This window comes from Cupressus sempervirens, chromosome 2, assembly GCF_028749045.1.
Source record: "Cupressus sempervirens isolate cs-2001-9-10 chromosome 2, ASM2874904v1, whole genome shotgun sequence".
Classification (NCBI taxonomy): domain Eukaryota; kingdom Viridiplantae; phylum Streptophyta; class Pinopsida; order Cupressales; family Cupressaceae; genus Cupressus; species Cupressus sempervirens.
In genome coordinates, this window is record NC_143119.1 from 526811293 (window position 1) to 526836553 (window position 25261).

At 35.9% G+C, this 25261-nt stretch overlaps 1 protein-coding gene across 3 annotated transcripts in view; it reads left to right on the forward strand.

Annotated features, from left to right (window-relative positions):
- The window catches only part of LOC149573272 (mitochondrial Rho GTPase 1-like), a 175858-nt gene that overhangs the window by 98223 nt on the left and 52374 nt on the right, over positions 1 to 25261 (forward strand). For all 3 annotated transcript variants that reach the window (XM_089814485.1, XM_089814486.1, XM_089814484.1), the window contains exon 14: positions 17353 to 17503. In XM_089814485.1, the coding sequence (XP_089670611.1) occupies positions 17353 to 17503 (151 nt within the window). The remainder of the gene's footprint in view (positions 1 to 17352; positions 17504 to 25261) is intronic.

A 25261-nucleotide genomic window follows, 5' to 3' on the forward strand; every position in this document is an offset into this window, starting at 1 on the left:
AAATATGGCTTATGCTGAGTCTGAATAGGAATAACACGGAAAACAGAAGTTCTTGGAGAGACAAATGAACATTGAAGAGAGTGGACTTCCTGTGATGCCCTTGAGCAGAATGGCTAGGTATACAGGAAAAACAATGTTATTTATAGAATGCAATTAATATTAATTCCCAAACATTATTAAATGATACTCACTTTTCACACCACAAAGATTCGCCTAGCTGAAGCTCTCCAGGCTGTCCATTTCACGAGAAATATTATTCATGCCAACCATTAAACATGATATGTTTGCTTCCCCCTATATGGAGAATTCAATCACTACTTACTAGTTTTGATGCAAATATTGATTACACAATGTACAAAGCGGGGCATATAAATCGCCCAATATATAATAATAATTTTTTTGAAATCCTGTGATAACATTAAATTTTACAATGCAAATATCTGTACCAGTTGCAATAGAAAATGCTGACTACATTGGGAAGAAATATTAATCTCACATCATATTCATTACCTTTATTCAATCCGCCCTTTGACCAAATGGAAAGATTTTCTGACCCCAAGTTATATGAATATTCAGGATATAATATCTTTATTTTGCAAATAAAATCTAATCCTAAAATACCTAGAAATAAAATATAATCATCAAATGTTTATTTGCTGCTGCCTTTATATACACATTTTTTATTTCAAAAATTTATGTTCTTGTACGGATGAATTCAAAACAAACCTGTACCCACCCCAAAATACGAAGTTTTCCTACCCCAAATTATTTTTTAATGAATTTCGAACCTGAATCCGAACACAAACTAGGAATGGCAACTTGATTTTGAGATTGCTGATGACAGTTTATTCTAATATATATATATTTTAAACAATGTTAATCGATAACTCTACCAGAATGATAATGAACTTTCCATACAATAAGACATAACTCAAGTAAATAAGACCTGTTAACCCTACCATTATTCTTAACTATGAAATCCAAGAGATCAATCTATACACAAAATGATAACCATGGACTCACTAAGCTTGTCAAATAACTGGAAACGAGCAAGTTGGGGAGGAAATAAAAAAATAATAATTTTGTCGATACAACAGTTTGTTACCAACATAAATAGGGATTTAAGACAATCACTTCATTAAATGCCTCAAAATGTAGTTCCAAGCCTTAAACTTTACACAAATATTGTACATTCAAAACTATTTTCCAGTTAATTCACACTCTTCTCTACACTAATTTTTTAATAGAAAGTTTACAAGCACCCAATCATCATCAACTCCTATTAATTGCTTCATCTCACCACTTGCAAGTTTTCTTTTGGGACGGGTTGCTATCAAATTACCACTCCAACTTTTTTCTATAGAAAGTTTCAAAGGACCCAAGCATCTTCAGTTCCTATTCTTTGTGGCTTCATCTTACCACTTGCAAGCTTTCTCTGGGGACAAGTTGCTATCAAACTACCATTCCACTTTTGTTGTTTCTTGGTGGAGTTCCCTTCTTTTCTTTGTCAAGTTTTTTTCGTAACTTCTAAAAGTTGTGTTATTGTATTTGTGAAGGGATTGGTTGGATTTGGGTTTGCTTTGGCCTGTGTATGGACTTGGTTAGGGAGCCCATTTATTTTAGCATGCTCATTTTTTTCTTTACTTTTTTGTTTTTGCCTACCTTTCACTTTGATGTGGTTCCTCAAAAATGAATTTTGAAGCCTAAAAGTGTCATCCAAACATTTCAAACACCAAATCAAACTCATTTTAGCTCATTTTTATTGCAAAAGATAAATACCATCTGAAAAGGCCGAACTTCAGTTTTTGCTTGTTAGGTTGGTGTAAAAGGGGTGTTTCACCTAGTTAGTTTATCAATTGGGTCCTAATCAAGCTTGTTAGCGCCTAGGCATCTTTTTGGAAATCTTAGTTGTCATGTCATCGTATCACATTTACTTCTTGATTCCTAGGTTATCATGTTCGTTGTCTCAAGTCATGAAATTAAGACATGTCGTAATCTTATGTAATCCCATGTTTAGCTTAGCTAACGTAGAGAAGGATGAAAAATCCCGCAATGGAGATTTCCAAGCAAGCAAAATGAGTAAATATAGGGAAGCAACAATAATAAGAAATGAGAGGACAAATGATATAATTGATTGTATGCAGATCCAATGGCAATTTGCCTTCAAACAGGTCAGACAACATGCCTACGCGGTTGTAGCCTTCAATTAAAAACTTGATCAAATGTGTTTTGTTCATTTGTATACCTAAAGGTCTGACTAGCTCATATTTGTAGCCTTTAATTACAAACTTGATCAAATCCTTCATATCTCCCAGAACGGTGATGATATTGTCATCAGACAGTGATCTGCATATATAATCACAATATGATTATCATACATATTCGAGTGAGGAAATAAGTGTGGTCAGTATAGTGTAAAGAAAATACATATGAAATAAACATGGGTATGGATATGAAAGTCGAAGCATGAGTTTATGGTTTGTCAACACATATTCACGGGCACTGAATTATTGATCTTTAGGGAACAAGCCAATGGTAACAAATATCCATGGCTATGGTCTTTGAGTGAAGTACACCAGTGAGGGAACAAGGAATTTGAGCCATGAAAATATTCGATACTCTACCTACAACCATGGGAGTCATCTTGTCCACATGGATTGAGTGCTATTCTAAAACAATTTGCAGAAACATACAAGCAGTAACTTGCGAATAGAGGAAATAAGCATATCTGTGACTTTCCACGATAGCATACAAAATAGCAAGGAGCTTGTGTGTAAGTGACCAAATATTATTATCATATTAAGCGGCAATGTTAATAACATTGGATCCAGTATTTTCCTCTCACAAAACATAAATCGAGAGAATACTTGCAAATGTATGGAGTATTTGCAGCAGTGATGTCTTGATGAAGTGTCCAATGAAGTATGGATGAATTGCGAAAAAGACCAAGGAGCCGGTAGTAACTGGAATTAAAGAAACACAGAAAAGGACAAAGAAGATTTCTGACATCTGGTAAAAATCATCTAATTTAAATCTTATACGGCTAAATAATACCTAATTGCATTCTATGTTTGCCGCAGGTGTGTGAGATGAATGTGGGAGAAAGATATTGACTAAAAAGCTCAATATCTATTATAGATGCATGACATTTTGAGCGTTCAAGTTAGAGCATGAAGGAAATGAATGCACGCAAGAGATAGAATGTTGGAATTCCTATCGTGTGAACCAAATATGCTCGATATGGGTGTATGGGTGAGTTCTTTATATATTAAAAATGATTTGCCGCATCCATCCTATGACTCAGTTGAGAAATTTAAAGAGAGGAAGAATCTGTTGATACAGAGCACGGGGAGTCTAATTTATTCTAATATTGATCGAACCATCTAATCCAAGTTTAGGACTATAAATCACAAAAAAAATTTAAAGCCACTTAGTTATAAGTTATATTTAGAATTTGATTGATTATTAGTTATGAAAGGAGGTGATGCCTGGAAAGGCAACCGATACCTCTCCATCTATTAAAAATTCAAGATGTAATATCAAACGATACAATTCATATTCATATTCTTTCATTGGTGAAGAAATGAAGTTTTGAACTAAGCCCGTGGGTTGTGGATTATTGAATATATTCATATGCGATTCCGGAATTGAAATGCATTGGATGGATCAGTCGTAAGGAGTGCCTCTGGTGCAATTTTTATTTTTGGCATAATCTATAAGCGTATCTACTTTATTTATTTGCATTAGGGTTTAAAATATTATTAACTTGAGTCCTTTATAATTATTTTTTAAATTCTATAAATATTTTAATGTTCGGACAAGTGGATTGGGTCATTATTGCATTTTAAACTTGATAAACATGGATATTGTGAAATATTTATTTGTTTCTGTATTTATGTCTAGTTTGTCTCCATATCACATGAGTTAAACTGCATCCTAGACTAGTTTGAAATTGCATTCATATAATTGATCCGTTGCATCTGAATTGTTAAAATTGTTTATAGTTTAAATACATTGAAACTTTATAAAATTGTATGTTTCAACTTATAATATTGACTCTAATTGCCCATTTTATTAAGTACTGGTCTTTATATTACTCTTGATTCATATTCCATATGCTGGCAACTATTTCATTTCTTTCCATTGAGGAATTAATATATTCATTTGTTGTGTTCATTTTTATTTAAAACATTATCACATTTATTTATTAATTCATAATTCTCAAGTTTAAAGTTTTTCTATAATTCTTGCCATTAGGAAAACTTTCAATACATTCGCATTCTAATTGATCTGCTATAAGGATCTTGGAATTAAGTGTTTTCTCCAGGATTAGGTGCACTCGCCTTGGCCCTGCAGAGCCAGAAGCGCAGGGGATTTGGATCGCATCAATCAATTTTGTCAAGTTGGCCTTAACCGGTTGGATATCCCAGCATCGAGCAGGCAAGGCTCTTAGGATTCCAATTTACGGCTTTGAGAACCAACAATTGGCAAGAACCCATGATGTTTCTACATTAGATACCTGAGGTTATTAGAAAGCTGATGTCCACATGAGAATCCTTGCATAACTTGAGTAAAACCAAAATCATTCAACTTAGATTGAGAAATCCAAGAAACGTCTTCATCTAGTTTATTCTTCTACTGAAATAAGTATTGCAAATAATACTTTCCTCAGGTACTCTTTCTAATTTTGCTATCCAAAATCCTCTCACTCTCATCCATTTGCTTCCTAGGATAATCTTGCTTTACAAACAAATAATCATCAGGCTCATGAAAATCTTACAAATCATAAATATTGAATATTGGTGAAATGTCCTTATAATCAGTCAACTTAACTTCAAAAGCATTACCTTTGCCAAATTTCCTCAAGATTTTACAAGGTCCAATGTCTTTCATATTCAGCTTGCTATAAGTTCCAATAGGAAATTAGTTCTTCAAATGAATTGCAAAATGTGTATATCTCCTAGTCATATCAACCATAGTCTTATACTTCTGATTACTATGCTCCAAATTAACTATACTTTATCATGCAAAGTCTTAATGAAATCTGCATAACCCTCTGCTTCAACACTTCTTTTCTCCTCTTTATCAATATCTTTTAACTCAGTAATCCCTCTAGGATGTATGCCAATAACAATCTCAAAGGTATTTTCCTAGTACTCTTATTCACATAATTGTTAAATGTGACAACACTAAATCCCAATTACTTGGTTTGTCTCCAACTAAGCAACGCAACAAGTTACCTAGACTTCTTTTCACAACCTCTATTTGCCCATTAATCTTTGAATGAAATGTAGAACTAAACTTCAAATCATTATTCGTTCTTCCCCAAATATCTTCCAGACATAGCTAACAAACTTGTTTTCTCTATCTGAAACAATACTCTTAGGTAACCCATGCAACCTCGCAATCTCCTCAAAAAATTGGTCAGCTATATGAATTGCATATAATGTGTTTGTACAAGGTGTGAAATGAGTGAGCTTGGAAACTCTATGCACAACAACAAAAACAGAATCATTACCCCTGTGTCTGAGGTAACCCAAGAGAAAAATCCATGCTAATGTCTTCCCAGGGTCTACAAGGAATAGGTAATGACTTATACAATTCAACATTTTGACTAACCCCTTTAGCAACCTGACATATTCTACAACTTTTGACAAATTTCTGAACATCCTTATGTATCTAAGGCCAAAAGTACTTCTCACTGATCAAACTTATTGTTTTATGAATACCAAGTGTACTGCAAGGCCTCCACTATGCTTCTCTTGGATTATATTATCCCTCATTGAACCTCTAGGTATATACAACCGAATACCCTTAAACAACACGTCCTCTTGAATGAAATAAACAACCCACGTACCTTGATTATCTGTGACTAGTGTCTTACAAGATTTCTAAGGTTCTGCAAAATCAGGATCAGTCTCATACAAGGTCTTCAAGTCATCAAACCCAAGTACCTTAACTCTCATCTTAGTTAACAAACTCCTTTGCTTGCTCAAGGCATCTACAACTCTATTTGGTTGTCCACTCCTATGCTTCAACATTAAAGGGAAATTCTACTGGTATTCAATCTACTTCATATGTTTCTGATTCAATTTACTTTGACTACCCAAATACTGCAAAGCTTTATGATTGGTATACAACACAAACTCCTTAGACATCAAGTAATGTCTACACTTCTTTTTTGGGCTTGAACATTAGCATAAAACTCTTGATCATAAACTGAGTACCTTTTCTTAGCATCATTCAACTTCTCACTAAAGAAAGTAATAGTTTATGTTCCTAACTCAATGCAACTCCAATTGTACTCCCACTTGCATCACAATCAACCTGAAATACACTAGTTAAATTAGGCAAAGCTAATACATGTAATTTATCTACCTTCTATTTCAATGTCTCAAAACTTTTGTCATCTCCATGTGTCCACTTGAATTGCTTCTTATCACCTCTCACTGTCTTTGTCATAACATTACAAACCAAACTGAAAATCCTAATGAACTTTATGGAGAAACTACCCAATCTATGAAAATATCTAACTTCACCAACATTCTCAGGTGTAAGCCATTCCAAGATTTCTTTAACTTTCTCAGGATCCATCTTCAAACCTTTAGCTGAGATGACACAACCAAAATAGACTAGCTCTTCTTTCATGAAGGAACACTTCTTAAGGTTAATCAACAACTTTTCCTCTTTCAATCTTTGCAACACTTGCCTTAGGTGCTATAAATGATCTTTCTTACTCTTACCGAATGTCAGAATATCGTCCAAATAGACAATTACAAATTTACCCAAGAACTTCTTCAAAATTTCATTCATTGATCTTATAAAGTTACTAGGTTCATTAGTCAAGTGAAAAGGCATAACCAATCACCCATACAAAACTTCATTAGTTTAAAACAGTCTTCCATTCATCACCTTCTTTGATTCTGATATGATGACAGCCACCTTCCAAATCAATTTTGGTAAAATATCTTGTGTCACTCAAGCAATCCATAATATCATCCATTCTTAATAAAGGAAACTTGTACATCATTGTAATCCTATTTATAGCTTTGGAATCAATACACATACACCATTCTCCATTCTTCTTAGGTGCTAACAAAATTGGTATTTCATAAGGACTCAAACTTTCTCTGATCAAACCTTTCTGTGACAATTCTTGAACTTGTCTATTCAGTTCTTCATTCTTTACAAGTGTTAATCAATGTGGTGCTTTATTAGGCAAAGTAGCTCTTGGTATCAAATCCATGGAATTACTAATACTTGTAATTAAAGGTAACCTATTAGGTACATTACCAGATGTGATATCTTGAAAAAGTGACAACAATTCCTTAATTTCCTATGGTTGTTAATCTTCAATTCCCTTTATAGTTTTCCGAGGAATCAAAGAAAAACACATACTTTTTAAAAATCCTTTATGAATTGTTTTTTTTAAAACCAATCAAACTCTTATAGTAGTGCAATTCTCTCCCTTAGACTTTTCTATCAAAGGCCACAATAGTATACAGTTTCAATCCACCTTCACACAAAGCTTGTCTACTATATTGCCGAGGTCTACCCAACAAGATGTGACAACAATCCATAGGCATAATATCACACAAGACTTCATCATAGTACGACCAATCTTGAATTTCACGAGGCATTGTTCACTTACCAATAACTTATGCTCATCCTTGGTCGAAGCAATTTGATAAGGCTTAGGGTGCTTCATCCTTGGTAACTGCGATTTGGTAACCAATTCCTTTGATGCCAAATTATCAGAATTACCACTATCAATAATCACTTTACAACATTTACCTGCAACCTTGCATTTGGTTTTGAATAAACTTTTCCTCAACACAGGATCCACAACAACTTCATTCTACAAGGTTCTCCTAACCATTAGGTTCTTTCCTTCTAGTCCATTCGGTGAATCTGGTCAATCTTCTTGCATCAATACATTTCTGCTACTGCTACCAACTTTTTTGTTTGAATTAGGACATTCAAATGCCCGGTGGCCTTCTTCACACTTGAAACAAGTGCCCTTGAACCAAATCCTATCTCCTTTCTTGTGATTACTTCCTCTGCTTCTATAGGAATTATCTTCTTTAAATTCTAATTTGCTCCTCTGACTGAGATCTGCTCCTCTCACCATAGGATTTAACTCTTCCTCTAGGGAATCTACCACCTCTACATCTCTGCCTCTACTCATGCCTTTTGTTCAACTTTTCTTCTGTCTTTAATGCAAATTGATATGCTTCCTCAATACTAGCTTGACTAGACTGATTTCTTCTTGTCCATATCTGATATCAAACTTGTAGAATTCCTCGGTGTAATCCTTCACAATCATATCTTTTTCCTTCAAATTCTACAATTTCTTGAACAAGCCAATTTGATAATCGCTAGGAAGGAATTCACCTTTTCAACTTATGAAATCTTAACCCATGTCTATCTTTTCTTTCCCTCTTTTCTGTCTAGAGGTTTCCAAATATTCCCACTATAAAGATGCATGTCCTTTGAACTTTGTACTTGCAATCTTCGCCTTCTTATTAGCTAATGTGTTGTCACACTCAAAGCACTTTTCCATCTCAGAGATCCAATCTAACAATTCATCAACATCAATCCCTTAGACCCTTGTGGTCTCTTGTTGGATCTGCATATAAGGATGCACGAGCCAAGATATAGGTCCACACATGATATAAGAATCAGCACGTATCATCACGGGCAAGAACAATCATCGCACATTTAAAATTCTGCACATCGCTCAAGGTGCCAATGAAGAACACGCTACCCAAGGATAAATGATTTGGAACAAGAAGGATATGAAACCATAGAATGCGTGATCATAGAACAATGAACTAGGATAGGTCCTCTTTAACAAGCCAAGATCGCACATGCTAAATGCACGATCGAAGAATTACACACGAAAACAACAAGACAGGAAAATAAGAAAAAACAAAACAAAACAAAACATAATGATGTAAGATTGTGAAGAACCCAAGATGTTCTTGCATCATTAGCCTATATAACCAAGGGGTCCCCTTTGTAATCTGATTATGTTATAAGTAATCTATCATTTACATCTTTTAGTGAAATAATATACTTTTTCAGAACTTATCTTTTCTGTTCTTTTATGAAGTGCCTAGATCTTGGGTGGCTATAATGTTCTGTTAATTTTATATGGCATAGAGCATTATACACCAACTCTTACATGGTATCAAAGCTTGTGAGATCATTTCTTTTTTGTCTTATTTGATAGCTCTAGGTTGCAAATCCTGGTTGCTATTGAAAAATTTATTGTGCTTTTATAGTGCATCAAATGATGATATGGAGAATCGAGAAAGTTTGATAGTAATACCCAATTTGCTGGTTTTGTCTTTGTGTCTTTGTATTGCAGATCAAAATCAACCTTCGTGGTGCAAATGTGAACTCACTATTAGGTTCAAAGGGTTTGACAAAGTCAATTTTGCCTTTTTTTTTTTGTCCAAATCAGTCAATGGAGGACAGGTCGATGAAGGTTTTGTTGGAAATATTGTCATTTTGTTTTCATTGATGTCAAACGACCACACTTATACTATGAAAGGGCTCAGTTTTTAACAAAATAAGAAATAAATTTAAATTTAAAGTAATATATATATTTTTGTCTTGAGGGCTAACCTATGTAAGTATTAATTTGTATTTTTTTGAAAACAAATTAACACATTGGTAGAGAGTGATCCCCCTTGGCTAGATGCCCCTCGGACATTAAAAATAAATAAATTACCAAGGGCCCATCTCTCTTGATAGGGGCAGCCAAGTACAGTAAGGTAATTATGCATAATCCAGGCTCCATTTATGGGTCACTCCTCTTGAATGAAGAGGTGCTTATGTGGGTTATGTAAGGTGTAATAGTGGTGATAGAACAAACATTTTATTGAATAACTTTCCTGTTTTCATAACAGATTTACGAGTAAACATAGGAGTTTTTATAGGACCTAATGGCAAGATAATGACAATTTTATTAGGCAAATTATTGCAGTTTTATGAGCAGACCTTCAGGCGAATTATTACAAATTTAGGAGGAGAAAGTGTCAAAGATTATGAGATGATTTGGATGAGGTTTTGAGCTGATTTGTGAAGACATTTTAGAGCAGAATCAAAAAGTTCCTCAGTTTTTTAAATATTGTATTTTGAAGGGTGCCACCTATCATTTGACAGGGATTGGTAAATGAAATACTCAAATTAAAAATCTGCATAGTTTTTATCAGTATTTTGCAGTAGAACATGAGGACGTGCACCTAGGTCTAAACAACCTCAAATTGGGTGCAGGGACGTCTCCAGGATGGGTACGTCGTGCACCCCCACAAGCGACGATTGGCTTCCGCACCATAGTTATCCTTGCCCTCGTTTGGAACGTTGGGACGTCAATGTTAGGAGGCAGTATTTGGGGATTGCCCAGGGGTCCCTTGACTGCACCTGAGACAGGATGGGGTCCGACCAGCAAAGACAACCCCAAAAGTTAAGAAACTAAGTTTTTTTTTTCAGTTTTGCCTTCGAAAGAGCCATATACTTCATTTGACATTCCTTTTTTCAATAGTTGAGAGAAAAGTGAGAAGAAGAGTTTGAAAAAGATTGGAGAGTGATTTCCAAGTGTTTGCAAGATCAAGAGGAGCAAGAAGATTCATTCTTGCAAGTGATTCATTAGGAACAAGTTAGGTTTTCTATTTTACTATTTCCTTTGTTTTACATTTATTTTCAGGTTTTCATTCTAATTCCTTCAAGGTCACCGGGAGACGGGGAGACTTGGAGGTCTCCGGTATTGGTATTGGTACCGGTACGACAATTTCTCAAAAATAGGAGACGGGGGTTCTTGGAGACGACAATGTTTTTTCTAAAGTTTAAAGAGTCTAATATTAAATACAAAATTTGAAAATAGTAATACTGTAAAACTAAAAGACTAAAGTAAATAATAATAGTAATGTCACATTAATATAGAGTCAAATATTTCAAAACTCACATAATCACAATATTGTATCTCATTGGTCTGAATTTTTGCATTAAAAAAATTAAAATGAGGGCTAAAATATATAAAATTATTTAATATTATATTTTACATTTATATTTTATCAGGAAACTTCGGGGAGACTTCACTTTTTGGATTAGGAGACTGGGAGACTTCAGGAGACTTCGTCATGAAGTCTCCAACCTTTTTTGAGGTCTCTAGAGACGCAGATTTTAGGGGGGAGACGGGTCTCCCCATAATCATCAATTTCTTGCAATTTATTTTCCAAAACTACATTTTCAAATTTGTCATTAGAATTACATTGTTTGATTGTAACTTAAATTTTTTAAATCTCTAAGATTTGTGTTGATAATTTTATTTTTGTTTTTAAAATTTTAATTTTGAATGCATTATGTCATTATATCATTATTTTTGGTTATTAAGCTAGGCTGAAACTTATTTCAATTTCGAAATTAAACTGAAAGTAGTTCTGATTTTTTTAAATTTACAATTCAGGCTGACATCTATGATTTTGTGTGAAATAGTGTATAAATGGCTTCTAGTCGAAGTGTACAAAACATGGAAGTGCATGAGGGAAGTGAAAGTGCTAGTTTATCCGAGTATGAGCCTGAGTATGAGGCTGATCCAAAGGCACAATCAGAACCTCCTTACATTGCACTAGAAGTACCTTCTATTGATTGCCCCTCCGAGACTTTAGCACCATTTGTTGGGGTCTTTTTGATCCAAAATGCCCTCTAAAAGAATTTGTTATCAAGAGTGTCACTCCCTACATCTACAGGTAACAGTACACAAATGGAAATATAATTTTTGTGGTGTAGAATGGCATGACAACATTACTAGAGTTAATTCACACCTTCTCTTTTGGATTGGATATATGGTGTGAGTTCTTGCACATTCCTTGGAAATGCTGAAAATGTGAGGCATAGAATTGAAACAAACAAACTATGGGATTTCTTGATGACAGTGCAGTTCCAATGCCTAAATCTATGGCTGGTAGGTAACAGGTTTAGACTATTCAGTAGTTACAAGGACAATAGGATACTTCTACATGTATCTTGCATTGGAGAATAGGAACATATTCAGAATTAGCTTCCATTCCTTCATCCATTCATAGTTCAGTAGGGGACAACAAGGGTAAAATGAAGGCAGCGAGTTCCAGTACTAATAACCCCATTGCCGATTTATTTAACGTGCACATAAATGATCAACTGAATGATGCCATTGGTGATTTTTTTTTGCCAATGCTATCCCATTGCATGTTATTGGATCTCCTTACTATAGGAAGATGGTAGGCATGGTGAAGGATTGAGGACCATCATTTGTGCCAGCATGTGAGCACAAATTGAGGACCGTGGTCTTGGATAGACAATATAACAAGGTTGGGATTTTGATGGAGACATTGAAGACATGTTGGATGGAGTCAGGTTGCAACATTATGGATGGGTGGACAGACATTAGACATCATCCACTCATCAACATCATGATCACATGTGTTGAGGGTCCATACTTTTTGAAGGCTATTGATTGTTCAGGGCATCAAAGATGTTGATTTTCAATTTCACATCTCTGGGAAGGCCATTGTGGAGATTGGATTACAAAATGTGGTTTAAGTAGTGACTGTTGCTACACATGTGTGCAAAGATGCAAGGAGGCTTGTTGAAGCTGCTTATAGACATGTTTCGTGGACTCTATGTTGTGTGCATGCCATGAACAATGCACTCAAGGACATGAGGAACATCGACTAGATTAGACAAGTGGTTAATGATTGTAGAGAGGTTTAGACACGTACACTCTTTAGGGGCTTTGCGAAGGAGTTCCTAAAACCAATTGAGATTAGATATGCTTCATACTACATTCTCTTGGAGAGAATGCTTGAGTTGTAAGAGCCATTGCAACTCATGGTTATGACACAAACATATCAGTGGGTTGAGTCCAAAACAGAGCAAGGGAAGAGAGTGAAGGAAATAGTGAAGAATGATCAATTTTGGGCTGATGCAAAATACAGTCTCCATTATTGCTCCAATTTTTTAGGTCATCAAATATGGTGATGGGGATGCACCTACCCTTGGAGAGGTTTTTGATTGCATTGATTCCATGCTTGGCTAGATGAGGGCTTCTGTATGTGAGAGGAATCATTCTAGCATTCTATATTGAGCACATTCAACCTATCATTCATGGCAAGTGGGAGAAGTTGAACACTCCTTGCACATGGCTGTTTATGTAGTGAATCCTAAGTGGTACATGCTTAGGCCTGGTAGAGTTACTCAGGATGATGAGGTGAAGGCTAGGTTTTTCAAGCATAGGTAAGATGTTTGATGATGAGACTGCTCCTAGATTCACTTAGAGTGGATGGATTTGCCACTCTTACAGGTAATTGTTAATTTGATATTCGTTAGTATCTAGAGATTAGTAACTTAAAAAATTAATTTTACTATCAGAATGTTTACGAGACATGGCGTTATGTTACAACTTATTATGTTCTAGGATACCCAGATTTGGCAAAGATGGACATTAGAACTATGACACAAAAGCATTCCATATTGTAGTAGAAATGCCATGGATCATAGACGACAAAGATTACCACAGTAGCCACCCAATTCCTTTCTCAGGTTTGTAGTTCCTCATCTTCTGATCCTATTCAAATTTTAAAATTTAGAGTTTTAGTTTTCTAATTTTCTCAAATGACCATTTGTTTGCTATCTCAGGTTTCTGGTTCCTCAGTTGTAGAGAGGAACTGGTCTACATACAACTTCATCTACTCTGTTAAGAGGAACAAGCTTACTTTTACGTGAGCTTAGAAGCTAGTTGTTTTAGACAATGTCTTGCATATCATAGATCACAAAACATGTGGTTACAAAGAGAGCCCAACAACACGATGGGATGTAGACCCAGAGGATCCAACTCAAATCGATGAGGAAGAGATTGCAACAGTAGCCAACGTAGGGGTAGTGATGAGGACTTTGGCTTGGGGGATGAGTAGTTATTAGAGGCCTCCCATTGTTACATTTTGATGTGATTCTAGATTTTGACATTTGTAGAACTGTCCACTCACTTTGATATTGATTGTGATTTAGTATATCATGCTACTATTGTCATTGCAATCATGATCATCTTCATGATATATTATATTTCATATTTGAACAATGATTTGATCATTTATATGAATCATTAATCATTTCAATATGTTACTATGTTGAATGGTTCTTGTTCGTGTTGCAATTTTGGTATTTTCAAATATAGTGTATTTGGTGTGTTATAGTTAAACATCCTTTCATAATTAACATTTTAAGTTATATATGTATAATATGCCTCCCCCCTCCTCTCGTACCCTCGTTGCCATCTTGAAATTGAGGCCCTTTTTTTCCTGCTCCCAAAACTTGCCCCCAGTCCCACAACAGCCCCACGTTGGTGTTCTATTGGTATTTCATACATTGTCTGTACAAGCTACCTTGTACCCATGGCAAGGTATACTATATTATAAACCTTGTGTGGCAGGTTTCAAGTTGCCTGTAGATTCTACATTAGTTGCATACTGACAATTAAAAAACTAAATATTTCATTAAATAAGTGCTGATTTCATTAAAATTGTAGGTGGAGAATATTTACAGGTCTTGTTGATTGACGAATTGCAAGGGAATAATTTGGTGACTATGCAATTATTGTCCAGTTGACTACTGATGTCAGCATTGCGTCAACAACACTTTTTCAAATTCGATCCCTCTCTCATATACTTTTTTGTTTTGTTAGGTGAACTTTTACGCCACATAACTTGGTCATTTGGCCTCCAATTAGTGAGCATTTTTGTTTTGATTTGGGGTAGAATTTTTCACTCTTCGCTGTGGTGCAATTGCATTTTGCTTTTGTAGAATTTTCAAATTTTCACTAGTGTTTCTAAGCAGTTCTCATTTGGGAACTGCTGTGGCATTTTGTTTTCTTCGTTGTGGTGCAATTGGGTACTGTTTTGGTGTTTCTAGAAATTGCAAAATTTCCCTAGTCTTTCTAAGCAATTCTTGTTTTGGAAATTTTTGGAGCTTTGTGCTTGCTCCTTCATTAACTTTTACATGTGCTCTTTTACTTAAATTTTATGTAATTTGTAGTGGTCAGATCAGATCAATCAGATTTTATTATAAAAATTGTAATTTTTTTTGCTGTCAAAGTTGGCTTTTGTATTTACCAATATCAAATATACTTTTAGCATCTAGGACCTATAAACACCTCAAGCATAATGTGCCAAATCATATTTTGCTGGGGGGATTTTGATCAAGTAATTTGGAGGTATTCTTGTGGTGATTGATTGCATTCTTTTTTTTCTTCTTGTGTGTTTATGCAATGGAGAATATCTAATTGAACTCCTATATAACTATGTATCTAGGGAGAAATTCGATATGGAATTATCTCATGGGAAAGACTTATCTTGGCTATTTAGAGAAAACAAATTGTCAACCTATTGTTCCTAATGCATTAACAAGATGGGAGTTTGAATTGTAAGTCACATGCATTGGTGACAAGTGAGCCAAAGGTAAAGAAAGAAATGGGGCTTCTTAATAAGAAGCAAAAGAATAAAAAGAACTAGCTAAGAAAAGAATATGTATCCTAATGCACCTGCCTTCTTCTTCCTCCTCGTCAAGAGTTGAATCAGTACATTAGAGAGGACATTCAGAGGTAATTTATTCACACTATTTGGATTAACCGCCACGGGGGCCTTTGCCCTGAAATGGCCTTATATGCAGAATACTTCTTGGAGTTGAAGAATGGACTTATTGTCCACCTTCCTACCTTTCCCTCCATTGCGTCCATTCCCTTAGGATCCCTCTTGGCTCCATTAGGGCGGGTTCACATAGGCTCCATTGCAAGACCAATCACCTTGTAGACAAAGAGCATAGGATTTGTCAACTTTGCAGTATAGGGGAAGTTAAGTTTGAGGAGCACTTCATTTTTCATTGTCCTCTTTACTATGAAATCAGAGGAAGGTTTTACTGCCTTTTTAGGGAGACTTGATCACTCTCCACTTTCTTCAGATATGTGAACCAGAGGTGCCTTGACTTGTTTTTTTAGGAAGCCCTTAGGCTTTGGGATCACACACTCCAACACTGCCACCCACAACGCCTTTGCTTTGTTAGGTTATTACTTGCTCCTTTATAGGGATTCAGTCAGCACATGGGACCAAGCGGCTATTTGGCACCTCTCCTTCTAGATCTGAGAGGCTCAGGACTGTCCCATTTGTTGCTGCCATCCTCTCCCAGGATCACTCTGAGTTGATCCGGTGTTCAGATTAGCCCTATTGGTTACCTTTCGGTTTGACAGTTCTTAATGGCTGTTCAGAAACCTCAGTAATTTTTGGTTCTTGGAGGGTTGTCTCTTTCCTCTCGTGCTCTCTCTCTTTGGATTAATTCAATTCTGATCCTTGTCACCTAAATAGATATACTTCTATTTTGCAATCCATAACTGTAGACAATGTTAGCCATTACTAGGATCTGTAGTAACTGTTAAAGAAGTCTGCTTTCAATGTTGAATTGAAGCCAGGTGATTACTAGAAATAAATTTAAATTACTCTTGAAAACCTGCTCTGATCACTAGTTTCAATTGTGTTAAATCATCAGCATTAGTGATTTTCCGGGCAAACATAGTTTAAAAACCTTTTTGCTGGCTTGTTGGAATTGTGGTTCAAATGTTGATGGCAAATTACTTGTGTAATAACTTCTTGTTAAATTATTTATATTACTTACTCAGTTTCAACATATAACTTTTTAAAAGTTCACCAGCTAGTTTTTGTTTTTGTTTTTTTCCAAAATTTTCAAAAAAATTTCTTGCTGTGCAAGAATGAAATTAATTTCTTGTGCTTTTAGTATTATCTTGTATGCTATTTGAGTTTATTTTTATGATTTTTTAATTGCCAAGTTTTACTTGAGTCTTAAGTCTGACTCTAGATTTTGCCTGCCGAGGTTTTTAGATTGCTTCAACTTCTGGTCTTGTGCTGCCTCTGCATTCATGTTTGCATTCACAAATCACAGTTTATGGTTATAAGAGAAATATTGAGCCCCACATTTCTGGATTGATATTGGTCTGTCGACGGAAAAAAATGTGTGACATTTATCACTTGAATATAGAGTTAAAATAAAAATTGTTTTCTGTCCCACCTGCCTGTTTCATGCCAAGTGGTGCTGTAAACATGATTGTCATACCATGTTTACTGAATGTTTCAAATGGAGTCTAATAATAGTTTAGCCGCATTGATCATCACTTAACAGAGTGGAAGATTGACACCACCTTTAGTAATTGTCTTCATGCAATTTCTACTTTGAAATGAATTATGCTTGCTACAATTTTAATTTTTTTACATCATTAACAATTTACCAGATTTTCTGGCCTTGCAGTTCAGATGAAGCTTCATGGAAGAAAACTGCTGAATTGCTAGTGGAAGTTGCAACACATGGGGAAAATAGTGGCTTTGAGGTTCCATGCCTAATGGTAGCTGCAAAGGATGATTTAGGTCCACACCCAGTGCCAATTGCAGATTCCGCAAGGGTAACCAATTGATATTGCCTCTAAGCTTTTATCGGGTCATCTATTACAAACATTATGAATTCAGAACAATTATCACTTGTATTTTGAAGATAATTTTCATGGTTAAATAAACCTATGGATTTCCGAGTTAGTTTCATACTAGAATTTGAGTACAAAAAGCAGGTAACATGTAGAACTTATGTACACATTTACTGCATTCTGTAGCTTAGTCTGGGATACCAAGTTAGCTGCATGATAGATGATGTAACAATTTTTTTATATGATAGTTGATATAAAACTTTCCTTCTGCCTATGATACATAATTAGTGTATAAAACTCCAGTGCAGAACATCCATGCTCATGTAATAAAATGCTCATGAACTAAGAGATGAAAACATTTATTTTCTGGGTTGGGCAAATAGTTATCGAATATGATGTTTTATTGTTTTTGGCCTGGGTTTCCATACCGTGGGTATGACTAGAAAGTTTATAAATTTAAAAACATTTATGAAACACAGGGACATGTCGCCTGCCCAAACCCGGGCATCCTCATCCATTGGCCATTCAAAGATGGTGGGAATTATAGGGAATGTTCCTCTGCTATTCCCTGTGCTTGCTCAACCCTTTGAAACACCAAGTGAAGTCCCTGGCAGTTTGGGGATGGTTGGCCTTCCGTAGTGGTTAAAAATGCCCTCAAGTGTTAATAAAAAATAAAGTTTTGAATTTTTTTTGGCTTCTATACCTTCGACTGAGAATCAAAGCATCTATTCTAATTTCAAATATATGAGAGTCAAATATATTAATTGAAATAAGCATTAGGAGTTACAGTCTTTTAACTTTCTGATTCATGCCAAGTCCAAGTCAATACTTGAAAAGTTTCAGTTGTGGTTTCTGATTTTTGTTAATTTTTTTTTATGATAACCTATTACTAATAAAGAATCCAAAATATAGATTGGTTACAAGATTAGTGACCAAGGTGGTCACTTACATGATGCCCAAACTATGTTGATAAAAATTACGAGAACAGCAATAAACAGCTCAACTAGTACTGCTATCAAGCAGAAGTTTATAACAATGATAATAGAGTTCATTAGTGAACAAAAACGACTAATATCATAAGAACACAGCCTTCATCAGATTTGGATTGTTGGTTCTCATCCTTTCTGTCATCTTGGACTCTTTCATAATCAACAACTTTTCTTTTTCCTTTTGCTTTATCCTCTTTAGGTTTGTCCTTGCTTATCTGGAAGGAGTCAAACACCTATCCGATGAGAGGAGAAATTCTCGCCCAATTGGAGATGTCAAATTTCTGTTTTTTCCACTCTAAGTCGTGGACTGCTTCACCCTGCTCGGGTTGGCATAAATGTTTTTTCCAATACTTGTTTTGAATGTCAAGGAGATCACCTTGAAATTGTAATGTCCCCTTCTCCATGGTAGGCTTTACTGGAGCCTTGTTGGTCTATCTTTCCATCCAGATAGGCTAACGACATTAATCTTGAGGATGCCAGCCAATGACAAGAATCTATTTGGTTTCATTGGGGAAATATTTAATGAAAGATCCCTAATAGATGCCCTTGCTGGTTTGTTGTAGTTTTTAAATTAATAAATTATATTTTTCTGTGATTTCTTTGATGGTCTTTGAGAATAGACAGAAGTTGCAGAAGGTTTTGTTTTTGTTTTGTTTTTTTTGATAGTTTTCACAATAGTAATGAATAATGAACAATAAACATGAGAGGAGACTGAAAATAAATAAGAACATAGAGCCAAATCAGAATTGCTATAAATCGTACCAGGTAGATTTCTGATTTATAAAGCCAAATAATAAATCCAATGCAGTTCCAAGGAGCTTACATCCAACAATGATGCCAAACTGCTGCAAATGGCAATTGCAAGACTGCAAGGAATCACGTCCCAGCTGAAAGAATCAATCTGTAACGCTGAAACCATAAATCTGCAACCTGAATCTACAATAAAGAATGGTGTACTCTATCCCTGATAGCAACGCACACTGTCTGAAGAATCCAATGCCAATAACTGCTAAGGGCTATGTCCCAGCCAATCCAAAACCTGGGGTTTGCGTCCCAGATGAAGAATTGCTCTCTCAGAGCCAATTCACAAAAACAAGTTTTTCAATATGCAAAAGATAATCTTAGAATGAAGCTTCCATCTCCTTATAACCCCCTCTCAATTGCAAATCGAACCCTAAGTGTCTCCAAGTGGTGTTGTGTAGTGAAAATGTTGTAATTTCTTATTTTAAAGTGGTCATGTTACTAGAAAATGACCTTTTTCCTCATAGATAGAATTCCATTCACTGAAATGCCCTGAGACCAAAGAGAAAGATTTAGAGAATTTTGTGACCTTTCCAACGAGCTATCACACCATAGGATGCGCATCCAGATGAGGCCAAAAGACCCCTTATTACTCCAAAATGGCTAAAACTTAACCTTATTTAATTTATTTAATCACCAACTTAGGAAATATTTAAATATATTAAAATATTTCCCAAATGGTCCCAAAAGACCCAAAATGACCAATCAAACATGAATCTGACCTTGTCACCTGTCTGTGACTGATACCGAACAAGATGGGTCAACTGGCAGTCCATCCCTAAAATCTAGGGATGCTCCTAAAAAGTAGGAGACAAACCCAATCAACCAAAATTGAGTCCCAATGACTCTCCCCTACTGTGTGCACCTCTGAGAGAACTGTCACTGAACTGGGAGTTCCTTTTAAACAATAGGAATGCCTCCTAAAAAATAGGAGATGCACTCTAAGTTTCCAAAACATTCGCCGAGGTCTCCAAATGCTTCCTAGACCACTCCTAGTCAATCCCTACAAATTAGGAATCCCTCCTAAATTGTAGGAAACTATTGTCTACTGCTCCAAACTACTTGGGAAGCTCATGCATGACTCTCAAAGCCCCTGGGTTGGTTCCCTCTACGCTCTGTTGGTCTAAGGGAACTAGATAATAGATCAACCCTGCTAGAAATGTTGTCACTAAGGAAGGGCAAAAATTGGGGACATGACAGTCCTCCCTTCCCAAGGATTGCTTGTCCTCAAGCAATGTCAATCCAACTCCACAAACATCGGGCAAGTCCATACCATAACCAAGAATGATCCCAGGGTCTAAGCCATCCTGGAAGGTTTGTAGTTCCATCTTCTAAAAACACTGTCGTACACTGCACCCAAACAAGTAACCTCCTGAAAACCCGCTGAAGGAAGAGCAATCAAATACTGTACCAACTTTGTCAACTCCTCGATGAACTGCTCTCTGAAAGTACCAAACTGGAACACTAAAGGTGGAAACTCTAGTAAGCCTACATTGGCTTCAACATCCTCAACTATTGAACTGCAAATCCAAGTGATTCTAGGATTCCAAATCCGCCTCAAAAGGGAACCACCATGCTGACGCTTCGTCACTCTGATATAAATATTAGTGAACCACAAGTTGTGAAGCAATTCATTAGGACCTTGAAGCACCAATGAATCAATGAGACCAGGGCTTGGATCCCAAACCAATATACCAAATGTGCTGAATGAGATGAAGAAGTATCTCAACCACACTCCATGAAACATACATACAATGAAGCAGACCAGCAAGGTGTGAAAGTGAACTCTCATAAACCAATATTCCAACCCATGACCACTTAACAATGTTGCTATAATTCTGACCAGAAACTCGAATGATATCATAGACGTCATCATACCAATGCCAAACAACAAATGTCCCGAAGAAACATTCCTCAATGCCCTCATACTGAATCATGGATGTAGTCAATGCCAAGTCAAGTAGTAAATGATTCTAGCTTGGACAGCCACTAGTCCATAAGGAATCAAAGACTATGGAGTCACCAATCAACAAGGATACCACTGCCATATCAATGGATGTAGATGACAGACTCAAAGATGAAGTATGTATGCCATCATGAGAAAAACCAAAGTATGTGTCATTTGTACCCAACATTGTAGGATTATCAATTCTTGAATCCCATATCGATCTGAGAAATGTTGCTTCACCCAACCACTGCGCTACTCTGATGTAAACATCTGTATACCAAAAGTGAAGCAACTCAACATGAATCTACTGAAGAAATACCCAACACATGTTGATACCAAGATCCCAAATCTTTGCACTGACACATCCCTCCGGCATGTTGATACTCATTATGTTGCTGTTGTGAAACTGTACTTCATCTAACCAACTAAGAACTTCACTCCAAATGAAGTCACAATTACTACCAACGACCAATGCTGTTAGGAATTCACATATAAGCCAATCATCGGCAAGGAAAGTTTGTTGAGTACTTTTCCAAGTCCTCCAAACAGCTGCTGCAACTTTACCTATATTTCCACAAATTAGTGTGCCTTCATTAAAGGTTGTTAAGTAAATGTTTTGTTTAACCATGTAACCAACGAAGTCCCTTATATTTTGATCTTGAAAGCCCAATGTAATATTTAAAAAGTCTGAATCTTTAATCAAAAAGTACATCTCTGCCCTATCATATGGAAGAGGTGATAAACCCATTGATGAATGAGAGATGTTTCTAATTCTCAACAAAGACAGACTCTTTGTGGCTGGTCCACTAGGTATGCAACTTAATATATCATCAACTCTTGGTAGGGAAGGATCAACTTCACACTTGAACACCCCAACTTGAATGTAACCAACCCAAGGTTCAAAGTTTGACTCATGAGATGAAAGAGAATTGCTGTTCAAAGTCAGAAAATCAGAAGTATGTTCATACCTTTCCACAATGTTTTTGCGGTCTTCTCTTGCCTCTCCTTCCAAGGTAGGTGACTCCTCTAAAGGTGCTGGTCCATGGGGTGTGTTCAAATGAATATAACATGTCTCATTAACTGCCTTAGCTGCCCAAAATCTGATCCATACCTTTATCTCCATAACTGATATGTTTTCCATTACTAACAAACTCCAAGGTGTAGTATGCCAAACAAACCAAACATTATCAAAATGCAATATCTTCTTAGTAAATAGCCTCTTAGTCTCCCTAATCATCTCTTTAAGACAAGATGCTTCATATGATCTTGACAATTGTCCTTCCATTGTAGATGATGCATGACTAACTAAATCAGAATCAATAATGTTCCATTCCACACAAATGAAAATAACACTTGTGGCTGGTCGATCAAGTGTGAAACTAATATCATCATTGTTTGGAGCCTTTAAGGGGCTCTTTAAAAGAGGAACGTCATAAACTTCATGATGCAAACTAGACCAAACCGAGTTTTCTAAATTATAACTCTTTTCTTCTTCACACATCTCAACATGCTCTTCTTGTGGACTTACCTCAAGAAGCTCTTCCCTTGTATGCTCAACATCCTCACTTTCTTCCTTTGGAAGAAATAAGGATCTAATGTATGACTCTCTTTGTCTTCTTGCATTATCAAGCTGATTGCATCTTTCCTTGACCTCTTGTAAGTGTTGTCTTGCGTGGGCAGCAAGCATCTTGGCCTTCTTAGCTCTATGTGACCATCCATTGCAAGTCTCTTGAGCCTTTTTCACATCTTCCAAGGTGGGCTAAACACAATCAGAATCTTTGTGGTTTGAATCCACAATATAAATCTCATGTGCAACACACTTAACCTTAGTACCATCATAGGAAGACTCAACAACCTCATTACTTTCATGTGAAATGGATGATACCACATGACTAGAGCTACTGTTGCAAAAATTAGAATAGGTATCAGACCTTGGAGACATGCTTTCAGCATCCCTAATGGATTGATCCATGATTGTAATCTCTTCCATTTTGTGATCAACTTGATGAATCAATGGTGTGCTATGTGTCTCCTCCTGATCTAGAGTTATTTCTTCTTTAGGAATCCCACATGATGACTGATTTTTGTTTTTCATAGGCTGCAAATCAAATGATAACACATCTTCATGCCTTTCTTCTGTATACCCTGCAAGTGACTGATCCATTATGGTGTTTTTATCATGAACATGGATAGGTTGACACAAATCTTCTTTCTCACATGAAAACATATCATCAACTATGGCATGGTATTCCTTTTTTGCAAGCTTAATCTTATGACAAATTTTTGGATACATGTCAATGTAATCTTTGAAATGAAAGTTCTCCCTAACATATTGAAGAAGAGTATTATACTCCTCAAGTATGCTAATTACTTCCGTTTTCTTGTCTAGTGGCAATGCATCCTTTCTAGAAGAAGATGATAATCCACTAGCATGTCCAAATTTCCTTGACATAGAATCATTGAACTGCTGCAATTGAAGCTTGAATTTTTGTTGTGACTGTTCCCATTCTTTCCACAGGGTTATATCTTTTAACAATTTTGCCATAATGAACTACCACACTGACCAATTGAAACTAACATGCCAGAGCAAAAATCAACCCTGTACTGCTAATATGAATTATCAAAACTTTTGATCCAGTACCCAAATGCCAAAATGAATTATCAAAATTTTTTAGCCAGTACCCAGATGTTGAAATGAATTATCAAAACGTTTTATCCAATACCCAGATGACAAAATGAATTATCAAAACTTTTAAGCCAGTACCCAGATGCTGAAATGAATTATCAAAACTTTTTATCCAATACCCAGATGCCAAAATCTGTTGTGACAATTTCTTACAAACCCTACAGGCTGGCAGGATGTAGGCTCTGATACCATTGAAAGATCCCTAATAGATGCCCTTGCTGATCTGCTGTAGTTTTTAAATTAATAAACTATATTTTCCTGTGATTTCTTTGATGGTCTTTGAGAATAGACAGAAGTTGTAGAAGGTTTTGTTTTTGTTTTGTGTTTTTTGATAGTTTTCACAATAGTAATGAATAATGAACAATAAACATGAGAGGAGACTGAAAATAAATAAGAACATAGAGCCAAATCAGAATTGCTATAAATCGTACCAGGTAGATTTCTGATTTATAAAGCCAAATAATAAATCCAATGCAGTTCCAAGGAGCTTACATCCAACAATGATGCCAAACTGCTGCAAATGGCAGTTGCAAGACTGCAAGGAATCACGTCCCAGCTGAAAGAATCAATCTGTAACGCTGAAACCATAAATCTGCAACCTGAATCCACAATAAAGAATGGTGTACTCTATCCCTGATAGCAACGCACACTGTCTGAAGAATCCAATGCCAATAACTGCTGAGGGCTACATCCCAGCCAATCCAAAACCTGGGGTTTGCGTCCCAGATGAAGAATTGCTCTCTCAGAGCCAATTCACAAAAACAAGTTTTTCAATATGCAAAAGATAATCTTAGAATGAAGCTTCCATCTCCTTATAACCCCCTCTCAATTGCAAATCGAACCCTAAGTGTCTCCAAGTGGTGTTGTGTAGTGAAAATGTTGTAATTTCTTATTTTAAAGTGGTCATGTTACTAGAAAATGACCTTTTTCCTCATAGATAGAATTCCATTCACTGAAATGCCCTGAGACCAAAGAGAAAGATTTAGAGAATTTTGTGACCTTTCCAACGAGCTATCACACCATAGGATGCGCATCCAGATGAGGCCAAAAGACCCCTTATTACTCCAAAATGGCTAAAACTTAACCTTATTTAATTTATTTAATCACCAACTTAGGAAATATTTAAATATATTAAAATATTTCCCAAATGGTCCCAAAAGACCCAAAATGACCAATCAAACATGAATTTGACCTTGTCATCTGTCTGTGACTGATGCCGAACAAGATGGGTCAACTAGCAGTCCATCCCTAAAATCTAGGGATGCTCCTAAAAAGTAGGAGAGAACCCCAATCAACCAAAATTGAGTCCCAATGAC